The sequence below is a fragment of the Haliaeetus albicilla genome, chromosome Z (assembly GCF_947461875.1).
Source record: "Haliaeetus albicilla chromosome Z, bHalAlb1.1, whole genome shotgun sequence".
Taxonomy (NCBI): domain Eukaryota; kingdom Metazoa; phylum Chordata; class Aves; order Accipitriformes; family Accipitridae; genus Haliaeetus; species Haliaeetus albicilla.
This window is the reverse complement of record NC_091516.1, coordinates 12,612,861-12,625,796: the sequence shown is the minus strand read 5'-3', so window position 1 is coordinate 12,625,796 and position 12,936 is coordinate 12,612,861. Positions and strand designations below refer to the sequence as shown.

The 12,936-nt window shown below is 36.7% G+C and overlaps 1 protein-coding gene across 3 annotated transcripts in view; it reads right to left on the bottom strand.

The window, feature by feature from the left end:
- Positions 1–12,936, bottom strand: part of HOMER1 (homer scaffold protein 1) — a 106,737-nt gene that overhangs the window by 58,708 nt on the left and 35,093 nt on the right. For all 3 annotated transcript variants that reach the window (XM_069775798.1, XM_069775797.1, XM_069775799.1), the window contains exons 4-5: positions 10,144–10,236; positions 2,130–2,272 (exon numbers count right to left, since the gene is read on the bottom strand). In XM_069775798.1, the coding sequence (XP_069631899.1) occupies positions 2,130–2,272; positions 10,144–10,236 (236 nt within the window). The remainder of the gene's footprint in view (positions 1–2,129; positions 2,273–10,143; positions 10,237–12,936) is intronic.

Sequence of the window (12,936 nt, the reverse complement as noted above, 5' to 3'; positions counted from 1 at the left end):
TCACCTTTCCTGAAATGCAGGGGGCAGGAGGACAAGGCTCAGTGATTGGCAGGAGTTACCAAGGTGCACAAGGAAAGGGTTCGGTTCGGCAACTCCTCTCTGTCAGACATGCAGTGCCACCAACACGTTGCACCATCAAGGAACAAGGAGGAGCACAATCCCTTTCTGTACCCCTAACGCATGAAAAGCCCAGGGAGACTCCAATGATTGGGGTGTAAGGTTTTAAATTTAAATTTTTTTTTTCTTCGAAATCAGGTCAAGTAGACCGCCTGCAGAGAGCACCCTGTCAGCCAGCACAAGCAGCTAGGTGTGTCTACCTAGTGGCCAATTCAGTATTATGAAATGCCTCTACAGAAACATGCCCATTTAACCAGCACTAACACGATCCTGGAGGCTTCACTTTCCATCTATTTCATGCATGTGTTTCATGCATCTTTATTTACTTATAATAAATAAATATTCTTTATTTATTTATAATAAAAACCTTACCTAGTCCAAAAATAAATTTATTTCAAAGGGTTTTAAAAATTTGTGTTTTCTTCACTAATAGCTCACTAACAAATCTGAAGCTACCATTAGCAAGACAAAACACTGGTCTTTTGAGAATCATCATGAAAAGTGACCCTCAAAATGCAGAGTTATTGTTGGAAGACCAATTCTAGCTAGTGGTATTTAATGGGACAAAAACCTAAAATCAGGCACTCACACTGCATGCATGACAGATAGAAAAATGCAAAGCACGTGAAAGTTTTGTAACCTCTATTCTACACCATCAAAAATTACAACCACGTAGTTTCAAACGTATCTTCAGTCATGCTCGATGCAGAGCAAAGCGTAGTTACTATTTGACATACCAGAAAACGTATTTACATACGCAGAATGACAGGGGAGATCTTGCAGCTATCATTTTTTAAAAAAACAAACAACATTACTCACGTGTGGACTTTATCACAACTCCTTTTCACAAAAATATTGATAGAGAATTCCAACACACAAACAGTTCAAATGAACTTGTTACAGAACACTAACAGACGTGCAATATTTGTAATACTCCTTCAACATGCACACAGCACTCTCACAAAGCACCATTTCTTCTAAAGCTTATAATAGATGCACTGGTGACAGTTGGAAGTATAAAAATAAACACAATCACTCTGTTAAAAAATTAGTGCAAAAGTAAAGTTTTTTTCTCATTTGAAAATGCATATTATTTTTTCAGATACGATTGATAGTATTATTCTCTTACAAAAAGTGAGAAGTCCTGCACAATACCAGTTCCACTTCTGCTCATTCTGAATTGCATGACATATCTGATGTCCTAGTATTCCCCAACCTTTGATCAAGAGCTCTTAAGCTCTATCTAAACTGAATTAGAATGTTTAAAAAAATGAATCTAGTATTCCTAGCTCTGCTCTAAGTTTATTAAATGTTTCACTTACTCTCCATGGTCTCAATACATTATGTGTTTTAATGAGAGTGACCCATTTACAATTATTTCTAATAGGCAAGATACATCCATCTTAACTCCTTATTTGTATCATTAAATAAAAAGTCATAGCTTTCTTAAAGAACAATAGAACACAGCATTCCTAGTGCAACAAATTCAGTCTGAAGCAGAACTACATTTCTCTCATATTTCAAAAAAAGTTGAAAAATGTTTTCAACTGTTCAGTTAAAGGCTGCTTTAAACTTCATAATGCAGAAGTGTTGTAAGAGTCCCTTTTCTTCCAACAACTCATCAATGAAAGGCTGACATCCAGTCCTATCAGTCATTTAAAGAATGTGTGCAAAAATAATTTGAGTATTCTATGAAGCAGTTAATTTCACTAAGATCTCAGACATTGAAATAATGCTTCCTGTTAAAGGGACACCTACACTAACCAGTGTTCAAGGGCTCATGTTAAGCTGATTAAGCTATAAAGCAACGTTCCCCCAAATCTTATTCCAAGAGTTTTTCTCATACATATTTTTTTTTAAAAACAAAGATTATATTGCAAATCTGAGGGCCAGTCCAGGGTTTTTTTGTGGGGGTTGAGTTTTGTTTTTTTTCACACAATATGGGAAAAGGTCCCTTTAACGAGGAAGGAGACAGGTATCACTTAATCAGGATGTGGGAATGGAATCTGTACCTATGGGTAAATGGCAATGCGTTCTGGGTTGGTTCAGCCCTTGGTTCTGAGTTCTGTGTCACTTCCGGCGTCGCTCTCTCGTCATCTGTCCCATTAATACTTTCCGGCGTTAAAGGAGACTGAATATCCCCTCCAGCTGATTCCTTAAGTAAAATAAACAACACATTAAAATTACAAACTGACCTGCTCAGGAAGGCTATGTGCACATAAGCACTAACATTAATTCTTAAATGATACACAGATTTTAGCTACTATTAACGTGAGGCTCAAATTTCCAGCATCCCTCATGGGATTCATCATATGAAATTAATCGAGAAGTATACTACCGTAAGAGTCACATTGGCTTGTAAAAAACACAACTGACCTACAAATTATTTTCAGGCATCCAGCCTGCTGCTTATTACAGACCTCTCTCCTACCTGGTATTACATTCAGCCCTCATCCTGCTACACAATGTGTGACTATTGACATCCAGGATTCTTGTCTCTTACTTTATATTTTAACACAGTCAAACAAACAATTCTGATATTTGTTTCAAAATCTAGCTTTCATATTGTTTATTAACTGAAGAGAACAGTGGAAGGCCCATTGAAGGTGCATTCACTGTTCCACCTATGAGCCATCTGTAAAGAACACTTGTTCAGCAGAGTCCTTGCAAAACCTCTGCAGGCACATTAGCCTGGCCTACCGCTTGCTGGTCATGGTATTATCTGGGAAGGAGAATACTCCAGCTACACCCAGGCAGCTTCTGCTACTGCTATGTAACTGGACACCCAAAAACCTTAATGGCTGCCTCCCAGCAAAGGCACTGGTGTGGTTTTTTAATCACCCTTCATCATGGTAACATGTGCATTTGTGTTTTGGCCAAAAAACACCATTTGCTGATTTCTAGTCACTGAAAACTAATTCTTTTTCATACAAAGTACACCCTCGTAGCCCACATCCTAAGTTAGAACGTTATAGACTTTTCAGTCCCTGTATGTGGTTTTAGTATTTCCTTTCCTATTATATTCTTTTTCAAGTAATGATTTTTGCATGAGATAAGCAAGTCATATAAGCTAAGTAGCTCATCTTGATTTTAAAATGTCTTAGCAGGCTTTCAGTAATCAAGTGGTAGCACTTTAAGATAGAGGAGTTTCATGAATAGCGTTCAATGATGACATGGAAGGATGTCTATACAGCGGAGGACTGGCTGAATTACTGTATTTCCAAAAGCTAAGCATCTCCTATGGCCACACAGCCTTCTACCATCTGCATGAGGAACAGATAAAACCGCTGTTTAAAGTTATTAAACTGAAGCACAAGCGCAGTATCTGGAAGGCCAGCAGCTCCTCTTCCCAGCTCTTTGACACTGCATAGGAAGCTGAAGAACAGCAGTCTCAGAAGGAATTACAAAATATCTGAAGATGGTCATGATCTTTAAAGACCAGGGCCTAATTTTGAGCCTCCACTTGTAGCCTTCAACTAGTTTACAAGGATAAGGCTTTTTGAAAGCCAGTACTGAAGCTGATCCTCCATCTACAGGAAATGTCATCCTTGACTTTGAGATTTAACTAGATGGAAAAACTGACTTCTTTTACAGAAAGTAAGATCTGGCTGTCATGATCACTTTCCACACCTTTCTGGCATCCCTTAACCAAAAATATCTTGTTCAACATTTTCATTGCACTTTAAAGTACGTTAGGCACTTGCAGCACAACAACTGTCAAAATTTTGCTTTTATTCTGCCACATTTCTCACATAGCGAGAGATATGTATCTCATTCTACAACTTGAATTCGTGCGTGATACAACATTCTAATAATGACTTCAAGTTCTATTATGTTTAGCATTCATCAAGCTATAAAATGCACATGCACCAGTGTCTCCATTCTGCACCTTATTAAATTTCTGCTGATTAAAAAGCAGAAATAGTAAGCTTACACTGAATTAATTCCACAGATATAAACTGTTATTTATAATAGAAATGTAAATTTTTTTATTACATGAATGCAAATTGTTACCTACTTTCAGGAAGAATCTCGTTATTTTGTTCTCAAAACTATTATCTTAACTGTTAATACTACAAGTCAAAATGAAATCTTTGTTTTTGCAGAACAATTTTACTGAACTGAAACTGAATTGAAATTAAGTGTGAAAGGAGAGCAGAGCTTGGAAGATCATCAAGCAAATTAATTATTCTATACAAATTATATAGTTTTGTCTATTATTAGCTTCTGACTTGATAAACAGTTTCCAGTGACATTAAATGAAAGCCTTTATGGACCCAAGAGTTTCTCTTTTATTTCCTCCTCTTCCCAAACTATGCTACTATTCTAAAAATACATACCACACCCTACAAAATCTGGATGGCTTGTATCTTTAAGCTAAATTTCTACAACACTATTATTAGGTACATAAAGCCAGAGGCCACTTATTAAGATGTTTTAAGCGTGAATGCATAAAAATTATTTCAGCAGAAGAAAAACAAACATGTAAGTTCCATCTACGCTCATTTTTCAGTAAAGCACTTTCACAGACTTCTAATGTGAATGAAATTCAAGTGACAAAAACTAATGCAGACAAACATCACAGTCTGTGTAATACCTAAAGGTTCACTGCTTGCAAATTCACGAGGGGCTGATTTTTTATGTACAAGAGAAGCATGAGATTCTAGTGTGTATTTCTTCCACCAATAATACAGGTTAATCAGTGCTCTCACACACTCACAACTATCCCTGCGTGATAAATAATTTATTTGCAGGCAACTATAATGAAGTTGGCTATGAATAAAACACCAAAAACAACTGAAAAAGCCACTTACACTGAACAAATTTTTTACAAATGTTTACAAATAATATGTTCCCATTTTATATTAATTAAAGAGAATAAAAGAATTTTAGAAACATTTTTGTGAGATGTTCATATGTAATGAATTTTTTATTCCATACCATTATAGCTTCACACATCCACTCCAGAGTTGGGGAAGAAACTGCAGTCAGCTTAAAAAGAGATTTGCACCCTTCCCTCCTAGCTGGGAGAACCAGTTAACTTAGTTCTAACAGTCAACTGTATAGACACTATATGGAAAAAAACAGTGCTTAAATTGAAAACTACAAGTCTTCCTGAAAATCAGTGATATATTTTAAGGCCTGCTATTTCCCACTCATGACAGCTGCAAATAGGTATTTCATGCATTTGAGAAGAAAGGATTAACAGCTCTCCTGTGGCATAAAACCACTATTCTTTCATATGTAGGTTTCTGGAGGATATTGAACTTTAAGTGACTCACCAGTCCTGGACTTACACGTGGACTGAGGATTAGTGTTTTTCTACATGACAAGTAAATGTGAGTGTCTGACTCATGTATATCGTGCTATTTAAGAGTTTGTCAGAGATCTGCACTGTCTAAAGGAGCTCTGGCCCTACTAATGAGTATGCAGGACTTCAGTGATGTCAAGCAGTATAAAAATGACATTGCCTACATTATATAAACTAAACATAACAGAGGGAATTCATCAAAAGATGCCTTAAATTTCAAAATCTTATCAACAAAATGCATGCACTCACGAAAGAATTTTTAAAGTAAAACAAGCAGACTTCACAGCACAGATCAAGCCACTTTTTAATGGTGACTAAATACAGAACAGAAGAAAAGGAGTAGGTAGATGGTTCTAAAATCATGAACAAACCAAACCAATTCCATCTTGTTTTCTTATTAATTGCTATACTGTTTTCTCATTAAATATTCTATACACTTCCCTGGCATTGCTGTTCTTCATACTGCTTCTATGTTCAGTACTGAATGGCAATGGCGTAAGTCTGCCAGTTACTGACTCAGATACCGTTAACACATGTGAAACATTTGTTCCAGTATAGAAATTCACATAACATCCCAGAAGGTTATTTTTCCCACAAGCTTTGTAAGTACATTTTGTACTGCTACAAAGAAAAAGCTAACAGGTGATAAACCATGACCATTTTGTCAAAACCAACCCATTCCATGCACTAAAAAATGTTGTGTGTCTAGAACTTTTCAGGCAATAGCTATTGCTAACAGTCTGTATAGGAGGGGCTCAGAATCACAGACAAGACTATTTTGAGTGAATTACTCACCATACATTTTCAGAAATTAACAGATGTCTTAATCTGAAATTATCAGGGTCAAATAAAATATCTGAGGACAGATTCTTGCTTAAAGAAAAAGAAGAACTGAGGTTCAGACTCCAGCTGATTGTAAGACTGATGTGGTGAGACTGCAAACAAACTGCTCTATTTGGTTCTGTACTTGAACCCAATTAAGGTTACTTTAAAAAAGAAAAAAAAAAGGGGGGGGGGAGGAGAACGACACTGTTTTCAGGCTATTGCTTCATGCAGGTCAGTGAACTCCAAGTTGAAGTGTTGATCTTTCAGTGCACTGGCAATCTTGTAACTGAAAATAGGCCATGGGTGGCTTGTCACTGTAAGATCCATAAGTTTATGACATGAGCAAAATAATTCCCTATATTAACAGATGGGTCTGGGAAATAGAGGTGGCACAGCAGGGGAGCCAGTATTTGAGTTTTATATAAACCAGATAAGAGCATTGCAAAGCTTTATTACCTAACGCTGAGTTGAAGGGACACCAGATGGGGTACCTCTGTGCATAGGTGGTCTTAGAAGTACCAAAATAGACAACTACTTTCTAGACTGAATCCACGAAACATATCAGGTATAGATAAAGTGTGTATTACTATATTAATCCATCTTAATATAGATGGGTTGAAAGTACAAGTTCTCTGGCACAGGAACAATGTTTTCCTCTTAAAGAAAGCACCGTGCACTCAGTGGGACTTACACATAACATAAGAGCATCTCTCTCGTAATTTATTGGTCCAGGCCACTGTCTTTCTCTGGACAAGTTAAGTTCTTTTTACAATCAAGGTAAATGGTGATTTTATATATTATCAGATATTCTGGGAAATTAAAGCAAAACCTGCTGGTAAACAGGAGGAGAACAGGCAGTATTAAAGAAACTGTAAGAATGCATAGTTTAAAATTAGCAGCAGCACAGCTTTAGGGGAAAGGGAACTCCTGCTGTTAAGTACTTGCAAATTGGGCTATGTATTGTTTTCTTTCTACTATGTGTTACACACACAGACACACACCCACACACCCTGCCGAAGAATACATGCTATCAGATGAAACAGCACATCCAAAAAATCCTTAACGTGAACTACTACTTCCTGGCCATTGAGGCACTTTTCTGGTGGAAATATCTAGCCAAATAGTACCAACATTTTGCTAAAGCTCATAACACCTTAAAGAAGCAGCCTAACTTCAGTGGACTATAGATAAGATTGTTCTTAAGTTGTAACATGGTTAACTCTGGTAAGTCCTTGAACTACCAACACATGTTCTATTTCTGAGATAGATATTTCCATTATTACCTCATTTTCTCTTTCTCCTTAGTTTCACAACAAGTTTTTGCAGGACCTTCAGAACTGAAACTCACACATACCAGCAGTATTTGCAGGGTTACATCAAACAACAGTGAAGAGCAAATACCTCATGCAGGGTTTTGTTACACTAGTTGTAGAGATATTTTAATAAAGATTCAACCTGTAGGGACATACTGAATGCAGAAAAAAGCACATGTACTTTTCAGAACTGTGTAGCAGAGAAGGTGGGCAATGTACCATACCTGGTACTTTAACTGGTAAATAATAAGGGCATTTTATAAAGCAGTACCAAAAGAAATATAAAGTTTTATTTGCCATGTATATTTTCCAGCCTTGATACGCCCTATCTTCCTACCTATTAATAATGTAATGCAGAAGGACATCTACAAGTCCAAAACAGAAGAGCAATTAACACTTGTCGCTAACTGGGTTACCGTTACAGAGCTCACTACTCACACACTACCTCCCAATGCCTTTCCTCTCAAAGCTTCCTAAAAAAGCTGGGCTCCTGTGAAGTCTTGACTGGCCACTGCAAGAAAGGCAATACTTGAATTACTTGCCTTGCAGCCACTTTTTGGCAGATGATCAAAATGACAGCAAGTGCTCCTTCACATGTCTCTAGGGTCCCACCTTCCCTCCCCATACCCATGCACCCATTCTTGCCCCAGTCATAAATCTCTTTGAATGAGCTCCAGCATCATGGAAGTGCTGCAGTTTGCCATGAAGCCATTGCTTCTCATCTGCTCCAAACTCCAACATTCCTGATTCAACTCCCTTCTCTCTGGGGAACTAATGAGAAGCCTTAAGTATGTGAAGACTATTATGCTGATGTGTCAGCACTTGCATTAACAGTGTCTTTCAGAATAATATGCTAACTTATCAACACAGCAAAAAGCCAAAAGATGAAAAGTAAGGCCTGAACATGAAATTATTCCTAAGTGTGCAGTAATTAAATTGCAGCTCTCAGCGTGCATTATAGAACCACTCAAGGTAACATTTCTGTAACTGCCTACAGTATAAAATGTTAGGTTCCAAGTATAAAAGGAAATCTGTACAGGAAAATGAACAATATTAATAGCTCATATAGTTCAAGAGAAAGCTTCAACCCTGGGCAGCTGCTAGATGAGAGTATCTTGTCTCTGAGTGAGTAGTTCAAATTTATGTTCAAACCAGTTATAAGTCAATCCATTCAACAGTGTCAGATTTAACTTCTGAGTCCAGACTATTAATCAACATGTCAAAAGAGAAGCAGAGTAATTGTTTTGCCCATAATATCCAGTAACTAGAAGGCTGGCAGAAGCACTTCACTGGTTCTAAAGCCAAGTGTATACTAGGTTATAATATGGAAACACCTACTTCCATTATCTGTGTTTATTTATGGAATTTATCAGAAATTTAGAGACAGTCAAGAAAACTAACAAAAAAAGACTGACTTATTTTTCTCCTGTTACAGTACAGCAAGCAGTTTCCCCTTAATAGCAAAAGCCAACCTAGCACTTAGGCAAAATGCCTACCGGAAAAAAAACATGAGGTTGATTCATTGTGTATATTCTTGTGGTTACCACTGACTTCTCTTGGAAGGGCACCAGATGTAGCTTTCTGGTGGCAATAAAACTGTTCGTACAGCTTGTTGCAAACTGCCTGCCACCCTTGTTCCGTCAAAGATCAGGAGCACGTTACAGTGCAAAGCACCCAAGAGATGCACTGATTCAATGAACGAAGACTCCCCAGAAAAAAAGACTCAGCTGCATTAATCCTACTCAGCTCAGGAACCCCTGCTGTAGTTTTAAAGCTGCTTCATCCTCCAAGAGAAGGAATTACCTTTGTCTTCACTATTGCTTTAAACAAAGCAAACAGCTACACACAGAACCAGAAACAGTGGGCAGAGGGGGTGGGAGTGGAGGGGCATAAAAGCCTCATGAAATTTCTTTTTTTGAAGCAAATTCAAAGTACTCATTTTCAAGTAAATTAATTTTAGGCATGACTAATGTAAATGTGACTATATTAATTTATCCTCCTGTTAGGACTATATTAACCCAGTTCATGTTTTGAGATACCTTTTTTATAAACTCTTCTTTTACATCACGGCTAACTGCACTAAAACTCCAGAACCAGCATGTGAATCTGTCATCTTCCTTCAACACACTTCACAAGTGAATACTATACAGTAGGAAATAAGTAAAAATACTTTGCTGTTTTAACTTTGATTTTTGTTGTTATGATTCTTCTATAAAAGTACTTTACAGTGCACTGCCTGAAGTTTCACAGATAAAATTAGAAAAAACACAAAAGGTGTTTACTATAGATTTACTTACATTTACTTACACTCACCATGTTTACTCATAGGAAAGCTCAAAGAAAGGAATGGGAATAAATAAAAGGCAAAAGGCCAATTTTATTTTAAAGCAAGTGTCTTGTACACTTTTGTAGTGCATGTTAAATGTATTCTTAAACCTCCTGACACTTCTGAATGTTGAAAGGATTCACAGTGACTGGGAAGTACCCCATTCATTTTTAATACGTGTGTGTAAGATACAATACAGTAAATAGCACAGCTATGAAAGTACTAGCTTTGAATCAGGCAATAAGACTCACTTGAGAAGGTGTACTTGTTAGCTCCATCTTTTCTTGGGATTTTTCCTTTGCTAGTCGTGCAGCTTCTTTGAATTCCTGAAATTTTTCAGCAAACTGAAGGTACATATGTTTAAAAAAAAAAAAAGGAAAAAGAAAAAGAGTAGGCGTGAAGTAGTACATTACATGCAGAACAGAATGCTGTACTTAACATTTTACAAAGACAAATTCTGTCAGTAGAATTTTTTAAATTTTTCTCCTTATTAGATACTCATTTAAGTGAGTTACACAGTGATACACCTTTTAGTACTTTTCAGACATAATGTGTACACTGTTTATATGTCAGGAAAATTATGATGCAATGAAGTTTCATCTGTTGCTGACAGTGTTAAAAAACCTCACCTCAGAGATGGCTAATAATAGCGCCAAGCTGCCTTACACAGCTGCTTTCAGATTCATGTTTTAGTCTCCTCCTGACAACAAATGATCTGGTTCTGAAGCCTACTGTGGTCACTATTAGCCTAGAGCTTTCAATGGGCTTTGTTCTTCCATGACTGAAACAACACTGATTTCTTTCCAAATTTTAACAGCATTTATAATTTTAACAGCTAATTAGGAAAGCAGCAGTGGGAATATTGAGTCAAGTTCATTTCTTGATTGTTCATTGACATCAATCCAAATTCACTGAACTAAACACTTGCATATACTGAACACTAAATTCAAGGATTGCCCATTGAACTGCCATATGAAGCTTGATATCAATGCTACATGTCCCTCTTCAAAAAAATGGCTAAAGCAGCAATTTAGAAATACATGCACTCTTAAACTTGAGATTAAGTCAGTTTATTAAGAATAGGGCCTAGTTTCTCTGACTAGAGAAAAACTTGGCTTCATACATCTCAGTTTGATGCTACACTAATTGCTGTAGTAGCCAAGCATTTGTTTTTGTTTCCTAGTGCTTTTATACAGAACATTATCTTATTATGATCAGCTTAAGACTGAAATGATTCTGCAAAAACATTGGAAGCTTCACCAACAGCTTCTACATCTCTCCAGCAGCACCATACAAAGAAATTGTTTTGCAATGCATGTATTTAGAAAGCACAAAGGCTACCCTTTGTGTGACACAATCTCCTCAACTATTTTCAGTCAGAATTTCACTTGCTATGCAAGACACAAAAAACCTTATTGTCTTTAAACTTTTCCTGGTAGGCTATTAGTATTTGAGGAAATATCATTTCTCTCCACTTGTATCCTATATTTCATCTGTCAGGTTATTTAAAAGCATACATTTCCTGAATATATAAGGAGACAAAAGATACCACCATGAAAGTCTAACCCAGCATCAAAAAACATCACAGAACAGATGCTAAGATTGTCAACAGATCACCAGAACTAGATGATACTTATTTAAGACTTGTACATAGACCTCAAAATCTGATGGGTAACCTATTATTTAAATCAGCTTTTAGACCAGAGAATTTGTAAATGGAAAACATGATGCTGAGGTTTAGAATAAATGGCTGAAGACATACAAGGCAGTAGATACGACCTTCTGTATCGCAGTGGTAGAAACTGTAAAAAAAATACGTAATAGACAGATAAACAGGTAACAGCCTAAGAAAGAGCCAACAAGGCTAATGTAGTGGAAATTTTCACAAATCTAGAATTTCTTGAAATAAGTCAGGTGATGGATAACAGCAACCTCTTGATGAAATTCCTGAATAACAAAGATGAGATCTCATGGTATGAAAGGAAAGGTTCTCTGTAGGATCAATATTTTAAAGAAAAGATGAAAAATTGTGCAGGGAGACTACAAGAGGCTCTCACAAGTATCTGTGGTGGCACTTTTGCCATTTAGCATACTCTTAAGTTATACGGAATAAAGCAGGTCAACTAATTCAAAGGTGTAAGACAGACAGCAAACCTGAAAAGGAATATTTCGTCTCATTCATCAGGATACCATCAAAAGCACAGACTTATACTGTGAATGAGAAAGAGGTCTCATTTTTTTCTGAAGATCATGGAACATTCCATTCCTCCTACTGCAGCAGCAAGAGGGACTCTGCTAGCAATCCTGATCCTGCGGAAGGAGTATTCTTCAATACAGGAATCATTCTTCAGGTATCACTGACTTCTGGTGGAACAACCTCGAGGTGAATTTGTGGTCTAACACATTAAGAAAAGGTCTAATGAAGATAAATAAATGTTTAATTAATTATCTTCTGTACTGTTTGTGTGTGAAGTTCATTAGAGTGCCAGTATTTCTGTATCAGATATTCTCACTCCACTAATTCTCAGTCACAATAATTGTACAGAAAGAGGTTACCGCTGTTGCACTCTACACTAGTAATTAGTTTAGAAGGACAAAGGCATATGAACCAAAACCAAATAGTCCAGAAGTCAAACATTTACTGTAAGCTAAGCAGACAATGATCTGAGAACAGTTTACTCTATTTGCTCTGATTATTTGCTTCATTAACCTGTTGAAATCAGTGACAGACTATACTAAATTTTTTGTGGTTGCAGGCTGTCTTTTGCTCCCTGGAACTTGAAATATTTCACTGGGGCCAACAGACACTACTGTATAACAAATTATATACAACAGGGCCATCCACTTAAAGACTTTGATAAATCAAATACAGAAAAAAAGTTCCAGAATCAACTTTTAAGACAAACTACATGCAACCTGTTTCTGAACAAATCCATTAGTAGTTTATTTGTTAGCTCTATTACTAATATCCCATAGTAACCTGAGCCTTAAATTAGATTTCATGTCCTACAGTGCTAGGTGTCCCATAGAGTGCTCTGATAAAC